Source organism: Leucopleurus acutus (genome assembly GCF_964270905.1).
Source record: "Leucopleurus acutus genome assembly, chromosome: 18".
In the NCBI taxonomy this organism is placed as follows: domain Eukaryota; kingdom Metazoa; phylum Chordata; class Mammalia; order Artiodactyla; family Delphinidae; genus Leucopleurus; species Leucopleurus acutus.
In genome coordinates, this window is record NC_139160.1 from 14,427,532 (window position 1) to 14,447,803 (window position 20,272).

Here is a 20,272-nt window from a genome sequence, read left to right on the forward strand (position 1 = left end):
TAAAGTATATGACATTATGAAATTTTGTGAAATAGAAGTTTAATCTTTATGTATCTTTGGATAAGGAGAAAGTTATACCCTGATACGTTTAGAGTAAAACAGCAGTTGGGTATCTAAGTGATGGTGTTAAACTTGGAGACATTTAATTATAAACATTTACTGAAAAATTATTCCACAAGATGATAAAAAGTTAATAGGCTATAACCAAATCACTCTGTAATTAAATAAAGTGATGAGGTTCTTAGATGTATTCAATAGCTATTGGCTAAAACTTTTTAATAAATTATAATAAACCTTTAATGTTTTTAGTTTAGAAATTATGGAACAGATGGCCTTGCTTGAAGAAACATCTTATGAAAGACTTTACCGGTGGGCTCAAAGTAAGTGATTTCTTTTATGCAGTCTAGATTCATGAATATTAGTGTTTGATTTTGTTATTTCACTTAGTCTTTATTTGATATCATTTTGATCTTAGTAATCAAAAACTATTTTTAAAAAGAAAAACTTTATATTTGAACATATTGTCTTTGTATGTGTCTCATAAACATCTACTATCATTCAAGCACTGTCTATGATTAAGGATGGGAATAAAAATATAAAGTCAGTATTTCTGCCCCAGATTATCTTAAAGTTGATTAGACATCTCTTGTTATTTACATGACATGTTATTTACATATAGTAGTTACTACAACTATAATAAATGGTGAGTTTTTCTATTACTGCTGTAACAAAGTTAACACAATCTTAATGGCTTAAAATAACACAAATTTATTATTTTATAGTTCTGTAGTCAGAAATCACCATGCTAAAATTAAAATGTGGGCAGGGCTGCATTCATTTCTGGAGGCTCTAAGGAGTAGTCTGTTTCCTTGCTCATTCAGTTTGTTGGCATAACTAGTTCTTTGAGTCTGAGGACTGAGCTCTGAGTTGCCTTGCTGGCTGTCACTGAGGGTCTTTCCCAGCTTCTAGAAGCTGTCTGCATTCTTTGGCTTGTGGCCCCTACCTCTATCTTCGAAGCCAGTAATGGGTAGATGGAGTCACTTTCTCACTTTGAATCTCTTCTGCCTCTTCTTCCATCTCATATCTCTAACTCTTCTGCTAGCCTTTTTTACTTTTAAGACCTATATGATTATCTTGGACCCACTTGGGTTATCTGGGAAAATGTCCCTATTTTAAGGTCTATCACCTTAATTCCATCTGCAAAGTCCCTTTTGCCACGTAAGATGGCATATTCACAGGTTTCAGGGATTAGGGATCTTTGGAGGACCATTATTTTGCCTATCACAAATGGTTTATTTGCTTTAGATTTGCTTTAAAATGTTTCAGTAGTCTGTTTATAGAATTGCCTGTTAAAAACAAAGTAGTTAAGACTTCAAGAATGGAACATGTGCACAGGATATTTTAATAGATGTTACCAGCTGACTGTTGGAAGGAGTTGGGATTAAATCCAGTTAACCAGTATACTTATACTTGACTGTGAAAAACCTTATGTGTTTCAGATGATTTACTCTTTATCTCCAAAACTTCTTTCTTTTTTTTTTTTTTAATGTTTATTTATGTACGTATGTATGGCTGCGTTGAGTCTTCGTTGCTGCACGCGGGCTTTCCCTAGTTGCGGTGAGCGGGAGCTACTCTTCATTGCGGTGCACGGGCTTCTCATTGCGGTGGCTTCTCTTGTTGCGGAGCACGGGCTCTAGGTGCGCGGGCTTCAGTAGTTGTGGCTCGCGGGCTCTAGAGCGTAGGCTTAGTAGTTGTGGTGCACGGGCTCAGTTGCTCTGCGGCATGTGGGCTTTTCCCGGACCAGGGATCGAACCTGCGTCCCCTGCATTGGCAGGCAGATTCTTATCCACTGCGCTACCAGGGAAGCCCCAAAACTCTATATCCAAATCCTACCTCAGTCTTCAAAGTCAGGCTTAGGTTCTACATCTTCCTGGAACTCTCCACAACTACATTAAATCATAGTGGCTTTTCCCATCTCTGAACACTAACTACTGAATATATTTATTTGGTATTCAATAATTTACTACTCTAACATAACTTAACTTTTCATATATGTATGTCTTAGCTCTCCAGTTAGATTTCTGTTTTCATAAAGGCAAGGACATTGCCTCATATTTCTTTGTGCTCCCATGACGTCTAACATGGAAGTTCCAAACTGACATTCTGACTCCTAAGGACACTGGAGTCATCGTAAGATAGCTCCAATCCCATACACGTGTATGTTTTTCTCAGTCAGTGTGTGCCAGAAAAATATACTGCTAGCGCGAGGGCCTCATATTCCCAAAGGTTGGGAACTTCTGAACATGCTCTGAGTGTTTTGAGCAGAGTAGACATTTAATAAGTATTTTATAGATAGGATAGTAAAATAAAGGACATACTGGTGTACAGATTTTTTAAACAGTTTAAAATCTAAACAATTTTGAAATTATAATCTTAATACTTTATATTAGTTACCCATATAAACATTTTAGCAAACTCCTTGAAGATTGCTCCCAAGGTAAGGAACTGGTAATATCTGTTTAGTACTCCCTTCCCTCCTTGACATTGCCATGTGTATAGCAGTTATTTGGTGCACGTTTGTTCGTTGACTGGTTTCTTCAGAACTGTAGTTTTTTATAATAATAAAATATGTGGGGACTTCCCTGGTGGCGCAGTGGTTAAGAATCTGCCTGCCAATGCAGGGGACACGGGTCTGAGCCCTGGTCCGGGAAGATCCCACATGCCATGGAGCAGCTAAGCCCGTGAGCCACAACTACTGAGCCAGTGCTCAAGAGCCCGGAAGGCACAATTACTGAGCCCGTGCGCCACAACCACTGAGCCCGCGTGCTGCAACTCCTGAGGCCCGCGCGCCTAGAGCCCGTGCTCCGCAACAAGAGAAGCCACCACAATGAGAAGCCCGCGCACCGCAACAAAGAGTAGTCCCCGCTCGCTGCAACTAGAGAAAGCCCGCGCGCAGCAACAAAAGCCCAACACACCCCCCAAAAAAAAAAAAAAAATATATATATATATATATATGGTATACCAGATAGCAGATGTGGTCGTTTGAAGTTATGTAGGTATTTAACCTTACATTTTTAGTTTGACAGCATGAACTAGTTTTTGATTGGCATGTTCTCTAGGCTTTTCCAAGCTTTTTTTTTTTTTTTCTGCGGTACGCGGGCCTCTCATTGCGGTGGCCTCTCCCGTTGCGGAGTACAGACTCTGGACGCACAGGCTCAGCGGCCATGGCTCACGGGCCCAGCCGCTCCGCGGCATGTGGGATCTTCCTGGACCAGGGCACGAACCCGCGTCCCCTGCATCGGCAGGGGGACTCTCAACCACTGCGCCACCAGGGAAGCCCCCCAAGCATTTTTTTAATACAGTATTTAGACTCTGGCTGTACAACAGACATAATAAGGTACTTATTAATTGTACTTTAACAAGTGTTATAATGTTATAATGATTAAATAACACAATAAGTGTTATAATGATTTTTCAGGTGAATGCAGAGCATTGACACAAGAATCATGTGACATATCTCCAGTACTGACTCAGGCAATGGAAGCCCTGCAGGATAGACCTGTCTTATATAAGTGAGTGACTTTTTCCTAATTAAAAAAAACAACTTACTTTTTCTTCGATAATTTACATTGACTTTCAGTATTATCAAATTCACATACAATAGTGTGAGCAATATAATAATTTACAGTGATGTTTTTATCTCATCTCGGTACCATTGGGGCATCAGCTTATTTGCATATTATTACTTGCTCTAGAATGCAACATGGAGATGAAAACCAAGGTGTCCCTGTATCTAGACTACCTCTTATTTGTGTATAGGCTAAGGGCTTTTCCCCAATCCGTCATCTCGTTAACGACCTAGGAATTGTATGTAACTAAAACTCCTGTATCAACCCTGCCCTGGAGAGAAGGTCGAATAGACTGACAAATAATAATTGCCCAGAGATGAAAAAAGAAAATTTAAAATTAGAATTCCATCAGTAGGACTTAAGAAAGAAAGAGTTCAGGTATTTGATCCTGTAAGTTATGTCAGCCAAGCGCTATGTGATAATGCTTTGGATAAGAACTTTATGCATTATTAACTTATAAATTTTTTATTCTGTATTTTTTCTTTTACTTTTCATATAAAATAGAAGTAAATACCTTTTTACTTTTAATGCCTGGAATAGTATGGAAATAGGAAGACCAAGTGGGGAGTTAAAATTCAGGAAACAGAAAGCCAGGGGACTCCTGCATAGGCATGCCTTGAGCCATGCCTTTCATATGCTTACGTATTTTTAGAGGATTTCCTTCTTACTCTGTTTTCTGACTGGAACATTGCTTGTCCTGTAATAAGGTTCCAGAACACAAGTGCTGGAATAAAATAGTGCTACATAAAATAATAACATCCCAGTGCTACTTACTGAGTACTCACTATGTGTTAAGCACAGTTCTAAGTGCAGCAGACTTAACATCAATAAAACATTGCCTTCAAATTGCTTTGTTTTATTGAACAAATAGACAAATCCACTTTAATGAATACATTAATTGCTTTTCTAAAAGTCAAGTCTCAAGTGCTTTGTGGCTCAAGTAGTCTGTGGTGAGGAAGAGGGTGAATATTAGAGGAAATTCCCCTCAGGAAGTAGGTATGAAATGACTTCTTAAGGTGATAAGCATTTTCCAGGATGAAAAGGGAGGAGAGAAGGTCCCAGGTTGAGGAAACAGCAGGTGCAAAGGTGTGGATTGAGGAGGAATATGTACCTTTAGGAAACTGCGACAGCTTGCCCTGGCTGTTGGGTTAGTAGCAAGAGCTGGATCATAATAGCCCTGCGTGTTGTGCCGGTGCCTGTGATAAGCTGATGTTTTCACTCTTGACCACCAGCGCAGCAGATCTTATCGACTTCGAAATTTCTTTCCCAGCTTTTTCACTGTAAGCTATTGGTGTTTGATTATGAGAGTCTTTTGGTACTTAAAACATTTGGTGTTTGTTTAATAATGTGTAACATTGACCACAGATTCATAATTGTTCACAAGGTTAATCTTTTTTAAAAAATGCCTTTGTCTGTTTTGGGCATCTGAAAAGGTCAGCTGACTTCTACTGTATAAACATATTTTTTCTAAATTTTGATTCTTGATGAGCACTTGGAAAGGAGCAATATTGCATAATGGTTTAAAAGGTGGGCGAGTTAGATTTTTTGATGAACCCATGCACCTTTATAAGCTTCAGTTTCCTTGAGCTGTAAAATGAGGATAAAAATAGTGCCTGTCTTGCCGGGTTGTTGGGAAGATTAAATTAGAATGTTCCCATAAGGTGTTTACCATAATGCTTTGCTCATCACAAAATATTAGCTATTATTTCTATTTTGAAAGGAGATAAACTGGAAAGTTTTCAGCTAAAGAGAAGTGTATTTAAGGCCTGCACGACAGTAAGGCAAAATGCTTGAAAGACAAAGAATAGACCTAAAATAGGCAAAGATTTATCTCCAAAGGACACACGGGATGGGGGCAGTAGTGCAGTATGGAAGGTTGTAAGAAGCATTTGCGGGTTGAATGGGGAAGAGGGAGGATTTTAGTGACAGTTAAGTACCATACCATGAATGCTAAGAAAGAGAAAATGGTCCTTTCATCTTAAGTAATCACCTGTTTCCAAAAGTGGTGGTGTCTTTAAATTTAGGGAAAACTTAATAGTATATCATGTTAACCACCAGATGGCACTATATGAACTTGATTTAAGTGATGTGTAAAGGCTTCACTGTTCATTATTGTGTCTCACGTGTGTAAGTATCACGTACAAGAAAATGTCAGTTATTGAAGTCTTTGGGGAAAGTTGCCATACTCAGTTTTTCTTAGGTATTATATAACTGAATGCTAATGCATTATTGACTTTTAATAAATCAAGTACAGAAGTTTCTTCAAAAAAAATTTATTACAAGTAGAAATGAACAAATTGATGTTGTCTTCTTTCCATTCGTAAACCTTCAGCATATAAATTATTAAAGAACATAGTAATGTGTACAATGCTGATCTTTCTTCATTTTTTTATTTATTGCATTTCTTAGGTTTCTACACTATTTTATCTTTTAATTATTTTTTGGACAAATTTTTTCATCTTTTAATTTGCTGTTTGACCAGAATTTTTCTTTTTCTACTATGGCTAGATACAAAAAAATGGAGATTTAAATTTTTATTTTAACTAGAGGCATTTTAGAATATTTACATAATTTTAACAGTCACCTTTGTAAAGCTACATTTTCAGTTTTTGACCTTTGTTGGAAGAGAATCCGTTTTGGTCAAAGAAATTTTCTTCTGTCTCTGGGAAAAGATGTTTTGTGTCTTCGGGTATCATTGAAGGTTCCTTTTAGCTCATGCTGTTCTTCAAATTATATCTATTGCAGGAAAATAAGCATTAATATTGTTTATATGTTATAGTAAACAGATTCTAGTGTTTGTTAGGCTTTTTAAATCGCCCCTCCCCCATATAAAATGCCAGTGGATTCACTGGTTTCTAATATAACTTGTGGTCACAGTGAATAGTCCTAGAAACAGAAGTTACATTGTTTCTGTTTATTACATAGCCATTTGGGTCCAGAGGGTGAAGATTAGTTTTACATATTTAAAAAGTTAAAAGTTTGTGAATTTTGTGCTGTCATAAGGAGTTGTCTGATCACAAGTCATTTCATTGACTTGATGATCATTTAAAGCAGGGGTCCCCAACCCCCGGGCCGCAGACCAGTAGGGGTCCTCGGCCTGTTAGGAACCGGGCTGCACAGCAGGAGGTGAGCGCTGAGCCAGGGAAGCTTCATCTGCGGCTCCCTGTCGCCCCCATCGCTTGCGTTACAGCCTGAGCCACCCCCCCCCCCCACCCTTCTGTGGAAGAATTGTCTTCCACGAAACGGGTCCCTGGTGCCAAAAAGGTTGGGGACCGCTGATTTAAAGGAATGCATTCTTTACCCTGAACATTTATGATTTGAGAATATGAGGCAAAAAATAGAAATAAGCATTTTGGTTCTAATTTATTTTAAAAAATAGAAAGTGAATCAAGGCAATTGTGTACTTTAGCAACACTTAGCTTGATACTGCGTTTTCATCTTGACGTATATATCTGGTATGTCACTGCAGGGAATTTCAAAACCATTTCTTTTTAACCAAAACCAAAAAACCACAAACAACCATGATCTGATTACTAGTGAACAGTCCTCTAAAAAGGTTCAGAGTCCTAAAAATTCACAGCTATTGATTACTTCACTACACTTTGATTTAAAAATATTCCGTCTTCCAGCTTTCCTATGTTAAAAAAAAATGTGGGTTTTTCATTAAATCAGTAGCATATTAAAGAAAGCAGTATAGCCTAAGAAATTCTTCTGGAAACCTTTGGGGAATTTTGATAACTTTTATTTATATGTAAGGTAATGAAATAATTCTCAACATTTAGTAGAGTACTGTTTAGGGATTTAAACGTTAATTGGTCTAGAATCCGCTGACATCGGACTATGAAAAAAATACTTTGTTTTCCTATGTACTTTTAAAATAGAACTTTCAGTTGGGCATCGGGTGGTGATAATGGGAAACAAAGGCTGATTCTAGTCGAAGAAACAGGTACTGTTGGTAACTCTAAGCCATCCTATAATTTGATCCCAAATTGTCTGATTCTTTCATTCAAAGCTTTTCTTTCCTACAAATTCCTCACCTTCAAAAGTCCATTTTTTTTTCCCCAACCATAATTGATAACTTGTAAATATATGTAAAAGTATTTGCTCTGTATGCATAGTTGGTCAGTAAATTTAAGGAACATATGTTTAACATTGGAGTCAAAATAAGCTTTTAAATATTAATAGTATATTTTGGACAAATTTTGATGGTAAATTTTGATAATATTGAATAAATATAAATGAGAATTTTTTAATGTAGAAGGAAAAGTCTTATATTTTGGATGGCAGAGTTCTAACTGTAACTAGCCTCTGAGAACTGGGTATTAGGCCTTATGTGTGCAGTGGAACATCATGTTTTGGGCAAGGGGGGCACTGAAACCTGAAGAGTCCCGGATTTCCACCTTGTCTTGATTTTTACTTTTACCAAATCCCCTGCTCTATCCCTTATTGCCACTGCCTCTGGTACTGATTCCAAATCCCAGCATTCTTTCTTAGGCATAAAAAGATGCACCTTTAGGTTGAATTATCATTATGATAAAGTTATTTCATAAATATTTTTTGTTATTTAAAACAGTATTGCTTGAGAGAATTGTGTAAAAAAGCTTTAGATATCTTAGAAAGTGCATGAATATTTTGATGTAACCATTAGGAAGAAAAGCAACTGTTTGTTAATAACTTGTTTCTTCTAGGTATACCTTAGATGAGTTTGGAACAGCTAGAAGAAGTACAGTTGTTCGTGGATTTATCGATGCTCTTACAAGAGGGGGCCCAGGAGGTACACCTAGACCCATTGAAATGCACTCCCATGACCCTTTGAGGTATAGTAGTCAGACAGTATTGGAGTATTTGATGTTTTTCTGAAGGAAATCTTTACTAACATTTAGTTTTTTCATTAGATATGTAGGAGATATGTTGGCTTGGCTCCATCAGGCTACTGCTTCTGAAAAAGAACACCTTGAAGCTCTCTTAAAGCATGTAACTACACAAGGTGGGTCCTCTGATTGTTACCACTCATGCCTAGATCTAGTAAATCACGCAGGACTTCTCTGTTTCTGTTTTCTTCATGGAGATAAACTCTTCACACTAGCTGATTTAATAAGCATCCTAATTAATCTTCCTGTCTCTAGTTTCCCCCTTTTTCTGCTGATAGACTTTCTTTTCCATCACTTTTATTTTGTCACACAACTGATCACATTTTTATACTGGACCCTTGGGACCTTTTCTTGTAAGCCTAGACCCCTCTGCTTCACTTTTAAGGCATCTCTGGAGTGCCTGGCCTACATTATCTCAGCCACCATCCTTTAAAGGCAAAAGGTTATGTTCTCTTCATTTTATCTTGAGTACACAGGCTCAGTCAGTGACTGGCCTAAGGTCGTTAAGCTACTACTTCTTTCATTTCTACTATCCAGCCCCTTTTGTCATTCTCACGTGACTATTTTAAAGTTTTTTGAATAATTACCTGTGTACTGGGACTTCCCTGGTGGTCTGGTGGTAAAGAATCTGCCTTCTAGTGCAGGGGACGCAGGTTTGATCCCTGATCGGGGAACTAAGATCCCACATGCTGCGGGGCAACTAAGCCCGTGCACCACAACTAGAGAGCCTGCGTGCCGCAAACTACAGAGCCTATGCGCCCTGGAGCCTGTGCGCCACAACCAGAGAGAAGCCTGCACGCTGCAATGAAGAGCCTGTGCGTCGCAACAAAAGATCCTGCACGCCTCAACGAAGACCCAGCATGCCGCAACTAAGACCTGATGCAGCCAAATAAATAAATAATAAATAATTAGCTATGTACTAAATGTCCCTAAAATTTTGGTCTTGATTTCAAAGAAGAAAAATGATTATTTTTGAGTTGCAAACGTCTGTTTACAGAATTTCAAATCTTCTTAGTTGTGACTACCTTAAGATGCCTGTTGTAGAAGGGGTTAGTAGATAATTAAGATGCTCTGGCTTTGCTAGGAAGTGAAGAGAGATGTTGTGACTGGTATCACTTACCTATTTTGAATAGCTCAGCCCCACGTCATCCTGGTTCAGCACGTCATCTGCAGGAGAGGCTAGTATACGAATGGGTGCAGGACTTAACCTCTTCGTTTTTAACTCTTCGATATTGAGATTAGATTCAGCATATGTGATAGGTTGTCACAAAGTCTGCACTTTTTAAAGTTGTTTTCTGTTATGCTAATTACCCAGTTTAAAAGAATGTATTTGTTAAAAGATGTAGGAAAATTTACATGAGAGGTAACATTAAGAAGTGGGAAGAAAATAATTGGAGTTAGAAATAAGTTATTCTGTGGGAATGGCATGAATTCTTCTAAACCTGAGTCTCTCCATCTGTAAAAATGAAGGTGGTTACAAGCAGTACGTGTCAAGTACCCTGTACAGACCTTGATAAATAGTCAGTAATCAGTAAATGTCCGTTTTTCCATTAGATTGCAAGGCGTGTTTTCCATCTTTATACCCGTAGTTTGTGTGCTTAGCACTACTGCCTAGAGTAAGGAGTTTGTGGAACCAGTGCTAATACATCTTCACATCACCTCCTTCAGTTAATAAATTTCACAGTCTGTTTTTCATACATTTACTCTTTTTCACAAAGAAATAATGTTCATTAATCAACAGTCAAATCAATTGATAGGGCTTTAGACTCATATTGATATAATTAGTAATGTCCTAAAGATGTTAAACTTAATAAAATATAATTAATTGTTATTTTAAATGTTTATTAATGCCTTTAATCATATGTATTAGTGTTTGTTAATTTTCTGAACTTATGTGAAGCAAAGTGTAATATGGAAAAAAAATTTTAGTTATGTTATAATTAATTGTAGGTGTTGAAGAAAATATTCAGGAAGTTGTTGGACATATTACTGAGGGTGTGTGCAGGCCCCTAAAGGTAAAATATTTTGTTTTTATATACGTTATATGGTAGCTGGTTAAATTAATGACTTATTCTGATTTTTAAAGAAACAGCAGCTTGAATTCAGGCCGTAATTTTGTCAGATTAACACAATGTAGGGTAATAAAACGCATTTTAAAATAATCATTGCCAATTTTCTATGCAAGAGGTTTTTGCATACTCATATACATGTATTTATAAAATACCATTTTAGCAGATCACATTCGTTGATATTATGACATACTCCAAAATCTAAATGTTTTCAAAAGCATTTGTTTATTGAACATCTCTTGTGTATGTACTGTTCTACCAAATGCTGCAGAGATGTAAGCGAACCAGAAAACACAATGTCTGTGTTTAGAATCCAGTTAGGAAACAAGAAGACACGTATGTTATCAGCAGCTTAATAAGCATAGATGTAATATAATATGTAAGTAAGCACATTCAGTGTGGTTTAGATTGTTTTTGTTAATTAGGGAATATAAAGTAAGGGAAAGATTAGTGAGGGATGGATTTTAATTAGAAAAGATTCCTAGTAGTTAAACTTGAGCATATCAAGTTAACCTTGAACTAGATCTGAGGTATTGCCCTGGCAGTATTATAATTGGCCAAAGAGGTTGGTGCTAATTCAAGATTTATCTGCTTTCCGATTCTCTAATAGAAAGAAACTTGGTATAGTCGTTTAAAGAGAAAATTTTTTTTTTCATTTTTTTCCTTAATATTCATTCATAGAGCAGTACCTTTTCACTGATAATCTGTTTTTAGGAATGTAACAGCTGCTTTGCAATTTACTGCTAAACTAAATTCCATTATACGCTGGTGAAAAACCTCGAGATGACCTCATTGTGTTGATTATTTCTGATAGCAATTGCCTTGAACCACATTCTGTAGGTAATGGATCTTTTTTTTATAGAGCATAGCTGTGCTAAAGTTGCTGTGTTGTTGTACCATCCTCTGTGATTTAATAGTCAGAAATTCTTTATTTAGAAGGAATTTTGTGATTTCTGCAATAATAAAATTTAATCTTTTGAATGCTATTCATACCACATGTGATTAATGAAGAAAAGTTACACTTTTAGGAAATGTTTAGTTTTTTCTCACGTGTTTTTTAATAGGTTCGAATTGAACAAGTAATAGTTGCTGAACCTGGGGCAGTTTTATTATATAAAATTTCTAACCTCCTCAAATTTTATCACCATACAATCAGGTAAGTGGAATGGTTAAATGTGCTTCTTAAATCCCATGTGACACTTCATTTCAGTTAGAACACAGTGTAATATTTTTTGTGTGTGTATTCTATGCATGGCTAAGTATAACTAGTAGAACCGCCACACCATATGAATCATTATATGCCTATTATACATTCTGTACTTTGAGGTCCATTGTTTCCTTTTCCCTTTCTTCTCCAAGCATAAGTACACACACACACACATAGCAGTGTAAGTCTATAATATAAGTATTTTTTGAGTCCTCCTATATTAGTAAAAGAGATCCATGGCACCTAAAGCAACTATATGTTATACTCAGAGTAGGGCATAATTAGTAACATGTCCTGTTCTGGGTGTTTACATAAATTCTTCTTTAACATTTCGTTTTCCATTAGTGATAGAACGGAACGATAGCTTTATCTCTTCTAAGTGATAGCTGTCTTATCTTCTCTAAATAAAAGTGACTTTGTAGATAAGACAAGTGGTTCTTAATCAGATAAAATATGATCTTCAACTCCAAAATTTGCATTCATTTTCACCTTGCAAATATCTTTTGGTGGTATACATAGACTTGAGCCTTATTGTAGATGTCACTATAAGACCATGTTATATGTGTAGTTGTGTTAAAAGTGTTCTTCCAAGCTATGTTTTTGATAGTTTTCATATTAGCCTATTAAAAAATGAGTTTAAATTACTTTTTATCAAGCATGCCTGTATCAGGAACAGAAGAGTCACTTTCAATACATGAATAGGAGAATAAAATAGGGAGTTGTTTTATATACATGCTTGTCTTACATTCTGCCAAAAATGAGAAACCCCATTGGATAAGTCTAAGAAATATCCTTGTAATATAAAATTGAGAATTATGGAATGTAGAATAATTATTTCAAAATGTTATCAGATTTTTCGTAATTAGTCTAAATATATGCTATTTAGGTAGCTGTATAAAAATTGAGAAGCTTTATAATTTACAGGTGTGTTATTGATACAGTGTAACAGTTTTAATTTAAAAATCTCAGTATTAATAAAAATTATTTTCTCAATAGAGCTATTGATGGAATGGCTTCCTTAAAATCAGATCTTCTTGGATAATCAAAACATGCATTTACTATAATAGAGGAAAAATAGAGACATGGGTTTGCATATTACAAGGTGTTTGTTCTAACCCACTGCTTTTCTAAGAGATTGTGAAATATTTAAAACACTGTAGTTTGTTTTCATTTGTTCATCACCTAACTTAAAAGGAAAAAAACCCTCATTTTTATATGAAACTAGAGTAATTGTTTTTAATTCACAGGTTATATTCTATATAAAATCTTTTATTTAAATCTAGGTCTTTTTAAAGAATTCTACTCAGTTAAAGAGCTGGGTTGTTTTGGCCTGTTTTGCAACCTGAAATATTCTTTGCTTTTAGTGGCATTGTTGGAAATAGTGCAACTACATTGTTGACTACCATTGAAGAAATGCATTTGCTGAGCAAAAAAATATTCTTCAGTAGCTTGAGTCTTCATGCCAGCAAATTAATGGACAAGGTACGTTTGAAAAATGCAATTCTTGAACTATGTGAATGTGAGTTTTTCACATTTAAAAATATTGTTTTACTGTTTCCATATTGGTGACAATTTTTTCCCATTCCATTCAGCGTTCTTTTGAGTTCTTCCTGTGAACAACAAAATTCATTTTGAGGCGGCTTACAGGATGTAGGCTTATAATCTATTCCTGGAACAGTGTAATTTTGAGTCATAATTAGTGGTAGAATCTCAAGCCCTAGTTTCACTACCATTTTTCAATAACCAAAAATTTGTAATTAAAGCAAACTTACTGTATTTAATAGGTCAGGGCTAAAATGACATACAGATTGGAAAACTTGAACTTTTACTAAATGTTTTTTCTAAACAGCTTACTTAAGTTTTACATTCTTGGTCCAGCTTTGTCCTTAATGAAATTTATGTTCCTTTGAGTTATATACTGTAATTAATGATGGAAACAAACAAGGTAACAAAAAACTCCCACAAAAACAAACAAGATAACAAAAAACTCCCACAAAAACTAACAACAAAAACCTGAAAGCGTTCTGTGAGAGCTAATATTTTAAATTGAGCATTGTGTTGTGCAGCAGTAAATTGGAAAGACCTTAAGGAATGGGTTTATAATGATCAAATCCTTCTTTGTTTTTATTTCATTATTAAAGACTCACGTTTTTCAAGGATGCATCACAATCACCATTCTGGCTTTTTTTTTTTTTTTAAATTATACTGGTCTATCTAACAGCCTGGTTATATTAGACACAGGTTTGTAGTATAGTGTGGAACAATCAGTAGCAATCCAGTCCAAAGTACCTGGTCTATTTTTACATTCCTAAGTTCAGAGAAGCCTTAATAAGAGTCTGCTTTCTGACCCCCGGCAGCATGAATTTGTGGAGCTGGAGTATTTCCCTTATATATTTTCCTGTATCACAGGAAGTTTACTAACAATCAGTTCTCATTATAGATATGTTTACATGAGTTCTTATTTAGACAGAATTTTTCTAAAATCATTCATACATGGTACAGACTTTGAATGTGAACAAACATGTGCTTCCTAATGAGTACAAAGCAAACAGTCAAGGTCTGTTGGTCTCAGGTCACTTTTCCTTTCACAGAAAATAGACTAATAAATCGGTGATTACTATAGAATCCATGTTTTATGAAAGACGTGCCCAAGGTGCTATGCTAGCACAATAAGAAGAGTATGTATAATAATATTCATATACAGAGAGGGAGCTTTCCAGAGAGGGAGTTAATAAGAATTGAACTTGAAGGACATGGGGGATTAGATAGGTAAAAAAGGAGTGGGTAGAGGTCATCCTAAGTAGAGGAAACAAATAGAATATGCAAGCTAAGAGTCATCAATACACAAATTTTCATTTATTAAAAATCAGTTGGAAACTGGTGTGGCGTGTAGATAGGAGAGAGCCAGGTTGCAGACAGGATAGTTAAGGGATTGTCGAAGTAGTTTTTATGAAAATACATACTCTAAGGAAGAGCCATAAGGGGACAGATTCTTGGGGGCTAAAGGTAAACCTTCAGAAGTTGGTGACTGCTTGAATGTGGTTAAACGAGAGGGAAGAGTTCTAAAATAATTCCTAAGTTACCAATCTGGGAATATTGATACTAATCACAAGTATCTGGAATAGAGAGAAGGTGTAAAACTGGGGGGATAAAGGTGATGATATTGTCTAAGTTAGACAAGATACATGTGGGATATCCTTCTGCAATCAGTCTGATCTAATAGGGAGCTGTACATTTGGATTTATGGAGCTTTGCATGTAAAAGATAGTTGAGTCCATGTGTTTGTCTGAGGTCACTAGGAATCATGTTTAATAAGAGTAGAGCTTCCAGGACACACAGTCTTGAGAAACAGTGACATTTAAGAGAAGAAAATAAGCACTACCATGGTAGAATGCTGAGGAAGGATGATTGGAGAGTCAGGAGAGAAATGAGAAGAGGGTTTTATCAGAAAAGCCAAGAGAATAGTTTCAAGAAGGAGGGCATAGTTGATGACAGATACTATATGAAGAGTTCTAGTAAAACAAGGGTGACAGGTTTGTTATCTTTGTCAATATATAGATGATCCATGACTTACTGAGGGCAGTTTTATTCATGTGGTGGGGACAAGAGCCAAATTGCAATATGGGAAACACACATGAACGCGTTACCCAAAGCGTTACCAATTGGAAAACATCTGGGCTAAAAACTGGAAGTAAAATGTAGTAGGCATTCTTATTATGAAATTTGAAAGAGAATAATAAAGCAAAATGGTAAAAGGAAAGATGGAAGTACATTTCTATGATAAATTAGGAAACAGGAAAACAAAATTGATTATTTGTTGAAAAGGTCGACAAAATTGACAACCTTCTAGCAATTCTTTAACCAAGGAAAAAATAAAATTTAAAATTATAATATCAGAATTAGAGATAATAACCAGAGATGAGGATTAAACTTACCAGAGAATACCATATTAAAATATATAAATTTTATTCTAAAATATATAAAAAGGATGATTTTAAGAAAATAAAATTGACAAAAAATGATTCAAAATGAGGTAGGAAACTTGAATACACCTAGGGAGGAAAGAAAAATTATTAGTGAACATGCTGCTAGACTTAATTCAGTTTATATAGATAGCTTTATTTACACCTACAAAGAACAGAATTCTCCAGAACACAGAAAAATATGGAAAGCTTCCCAGTTCCTTTTAGGTGGTGTAACACTGACATAAAAACCTTTTAAAGACAGTACAAAAGTGAAAACCTCAAATCAGTCACTTTTTAAGTTTTTTAAAAAGGTAAATAATTATAAAAATAAATCCAGTATTAGATTAAAACCAAGTATTGGTTATTCCCAGGAATATAAGAATATTTCAGTGTTAGGAAATATATTAAATGTTTCAGTGTTAAATTATATTCTCATGATATTTAATTAAATTGTTGAGGGGAAAATATTAGTAAATAAAAAAGTAAAAATACTTAACCATATAAAGATTAATAAAACTAACAGCCAACCTCATGATTAACATAGAAGCACTAGTAATGTATTCTATTTAAGTCAAGAAAGAACAAGAAAAGAATATTTGCCAATAACACATTTAAATAATAGAAAATCCAGATAAATGACAGATATAAATATTTTAAAGGAGGAAATATTAGATTATTTGTGGATGCTCTGACTGTACTTCAGAACCCAAGGGAATTAATTGAAAAGTTGTAGAACTAGTAAATGGATTTAGAAAGGTAATTGGTGACAAGATCAATATACAAAGATCAGTAATTTTCAGGGAAGATGGCAAAGTAGGAAGCACCAGGAATCTGTCACCCCACCTAGATGACAGTTGGACTAGCAGTATTTGTCTAATGTAACTGTTTTGGAACTCTGGAGTCTATTGAAGAATTGCAATTTCTAGGGGAAGGCTTGAATAGTAATAAATTGCAGTCAATTTTGGTCAACTTCAACTCTTAGCATAGTTGCGACTACCCATCTTCCACCCCCAGTGCTGTGTCAGGCAGCTGTACACTTGTTCCTTGAGCACCTTGCACACAGCTTGTAGAGCCAGGGTGAACAAAAAGGAGGACACTGTCCTCTAAACTTCTGGGATCTGTGCTCTCATCCCAGAGTTGTGAAGAGGAGGGTGGCCATTGTTTTTGCACCTCCCCATTGTGTCAGACACCTCCTCCTGTGGCTAAAGTGACTTCCTGGGGATTTCAAAGACTAGGGCATTTTTCCACCCCCTTAATTTTTTTCTTTTTCCCATTTTGGGAGTCAGACATTAAAGTCTAGGACATTCAAAAGCAACTGTATATATGAGGAAAATTGGAAAGTGACCACATGTTCAGGGAAAGGAGCAGGCTCAGAAAGACCTGAGAAGAACTTCAGTTTATACCTTAACCTGATCCTTGGCTCAGAGAGAGGCTACAACAGTTTTTTTTTAAAAACCCAAAGTAGTAACAGAAAATGGCATCCCTGGAGGAGGGGGAGAATCTGATTTCCAGGGTTAAATTATTACATTCAAATGTTGTTTTCAACAAAAAAATCACAAGGCACACAAAGGAACAGGAAAATATGGCCCATTCAAAGGAGAAAAAAATCAACAGAAACCATTCCTGAAAAAGACCTGATGGCATATCTACTAGACAGAGACTTTAAAACAGTCATGTTAAAGATGAGTCAAGAGAACAGCATATGAACAAAATGGAAATATCTATTAGAGTTAGAAAAATCTCAAGGGAAATCAAAAAGAAATTCTGGAGTTGAAAAGTATAACAACTAGCAAACCAAATGAGGAAGCCTTTAAAAAAGACTCTACAGCATGATCAACTGGGATTTATCCCTGGAATGCAAGGACAGTTCAGCCTATGAAAGTCAGTCAGTATAATTACCACAGTAAGAGAACAAAGGGGGAAAAAAGTCACATGATCATCTCAATTGATGCAGAAAAAGCATTTGACAAAATTCAACACTTTTATCATAAAAATACTCAACAAACTAGGAATAGAGGGAAACTACTGCAACATAATAAATGCCATACATGAAAAACCCACAGCTAACATTGTACTCAATAGTGTAAGACTTAAAGCTTTTCGTTTAAGATCAGGAACAAGTCAAGGATGCCCACTTTTGCCACTTCTGTTCAACATAGTGCAGGCATTACCTCATTTTATCGTGCTTCTCTTTATTGCACTTTGCAGATAATTGCGTTTTTTGTTTTGTTTTGTTTTGTTTTTGCGGTATACGGGCCTCTCACTGTTGTGGCCTCTCCCGTTGTGGAGCACAGGCTCCGGACGCACAGGCTCAGCGGCCATGGTTCACGAGCCCAGCCGCTCCATGGCATGTGGGATCCTCCCGGACCGGGGCACGAACCCATGTCCCTTGCATCGGCAGGTGGACTCTCAACCACTGCGCCACCAGGGAAGCCCAATTGCGTTTTTTTAACAAATCGAAGTTTTGTGGCAACTCTGTGTTTAGCAAGTCCATTGGTGCCATTTTCCAAGAGCATTTGCTCATTTCATGTCTTTGTGTCACATTTTAGTTAATTCTCACAATATTTCCAACTTTTCATTATTATTTGTTACGGTGTTCTGTGTGATCAGTGATCTTTAACATTATTGTAATTGTTTTTTTGCTTTGTAGTTTTAAGTTATATACATTGTTTTTTAGACATAATGCCATTGCACTCTTAAAAGACTAAAGTATAGTTTAAACATTTTATGTGCACTGGGAAACCAAAAACTTTGGTCTCCAACCTCAGCGAAGCCCTCCATGATGTCCAGCAATCCTGCATGTCCTCAGGCAGCCCCACATATTTAACTTCCTTTCACTTATTTTCTCAAATCTACCATACTGTCTCCTACCAGAAGTGCCAAATTTTGCAAAATTGGATAATAGCCGTTTTAAAATATCTTTGCCAATATGAGCAAAAGTGCTATCTTTTTTTTTTTAATTTAGATTTCAGTTTTTCTAGTGAGAATGAACATTTTAAAGTATGTTTATTGGCTGTTTGTGAATTGTTTTCTCATGTCCTTTGCCATTTTCCTACTAGGCTGTATCTTGTTATTTTCTGATATTTTTTATACATTAAGAGTATTATCTGTCATATATATTATAAATCTTTTCTCCATGTCATCATGTACCATTTAATTTTGCTTGTAGTAATTTCTGATACATCACTTTTAATGTTTACATAGTAAAATCTGTAACATTTTTTTTCCTTATTGTTTCTTCTTTGGGAACATGCCATAAAACATACTTCAAAAACTTCCCCACAACAAGAAAATACATGTAGAATTTATTATATGCTAAAGTTAGCATCTATCAGTAGGAAAGTGTTCGATTATTTAATAAATTCATTTAACTGTTTGTTCTTAGGTCTTCCTGTAGTTTCACTTTTATATCAAATTTTTAATCTACCTGAAGTTTATTTTTGTCCATGCTGGGAAGGAAGGATCATACTCATTTTTCCCAAATGGTTATCCATTTATTTTATTTTATTTTCACTCAGAAAACCCCACGAAGTTCTTAAATACTTTATTTCTCTTATAAAGTTAAAATGAAAGTTGCAGGAACATAAAATGGCTAATAAAAGGCAAGTTTTAAGCATGGTATCTTCCTGTTAAAACCCAGAATAGAATAGGATAAAAACAGGAAAAGAAAGAATTGTAATTTGAATATATTAAGTACCAATTAATACTGCAGCCTATGTGAGTTTATAGCAGTGACGGGTGTTGGCTATTATTGTTATTTATTGTTGTCATTATCATCAATAACTGTGCCCTGAAATGTTTTTCTTAGATATGAATTGGTCATATTTAGGGCTATTTTAACATTAAACTGAGATTGGAATATGATACTGTTTACAGTTTATGTGTTGCTTATATATACAACCATTTCAGGTTTCTTTCAGGAATTATCGTTCCTTCACCAAATTTTTAATGTTCCATATTTTATATTAATTATATCTTCATCTTATTCTGCCTCTTGTAAACCATTCATCTCTTCTAAGAAGATTCTAGCCTTATGAGGAAAACAACACTTACTGCAGAATGGTCTTCATTAGCAAAGCACCCAAGTGGAAATTTTTGCTAATAGAATTTTAAGTGGATAGCAAAATTGTTAAGAACAGCTTTTAAAATGAATAAAGCCAGATATGAACTCTTTTCATGATTCCTTCTGTGCTTTTAGAAAGACATATTTAGGAGCTAATTCTTTACTATGAAAAAAGAAAATGCAAGGACATTATTTTATTGAAAGATGTACCTTTTCCCTAACAAAGCATTTGAAGCACTTAAGTATTCAAGTATGTGTACTCCCTTCCTTATCAGGCTCTTCTGAAACATTCATAACTGTGAATCTGGCAAAGTCTAAAGGGAATATGTGTCTGTACTACAAAAGATGCAATGTCATATCCATTTTAGCTAGAGAGACATTTTCTAAAATTCTTTTCACTATAGTAATAGTACAATTCTAATTTAAAAGGGATGGTATGTCATAAATGAAACCCATATCAAATTAATA

The 20,272-nt window shown here is 35.5% G+C and overlaps 1 protein-coding gene across 2 annotated transcripts in view; it reads left to right on the plus strand.

Moving 5' to 3' along the window:
- COG6 (component of oligomeric golgi complex 6) overlaps nt 1–20,272 on the plus strand; it is a 61,770-nt gene that overhangs the window by 14,113 nt on the left and 27,385 nt on the right. For both annotated transcript variants that reach the window (XM_082859474.1, XM_082859475.1), the window contains 7 exons: nt 310–380; nt 3,479–3,572; nt 8,318–8,446; nt 8,525–8,616; nt 10,451–10,515; nt 11,634–11,725; nt 13,141–13,258. In XM_082859474.1, the coding sequence (XP_082715600.1) occupies nt 310–380; nt 3,479–3,572; nt 8,318–8,446; nt 8,525–8,616; nt 10,451–10,515; nt 11,634–11,725; nt 13,141–13,258 (661 nt within the window). The remainder of the gene's footprint in view (nt 1–309; nt 381–3,478; nt 3,573–8,317; nt 8,447–8,524; nt 8,617–10,450; nt 10,516–11,633; nt 11,726–13,140; nt 13,259–20,272) is intronic.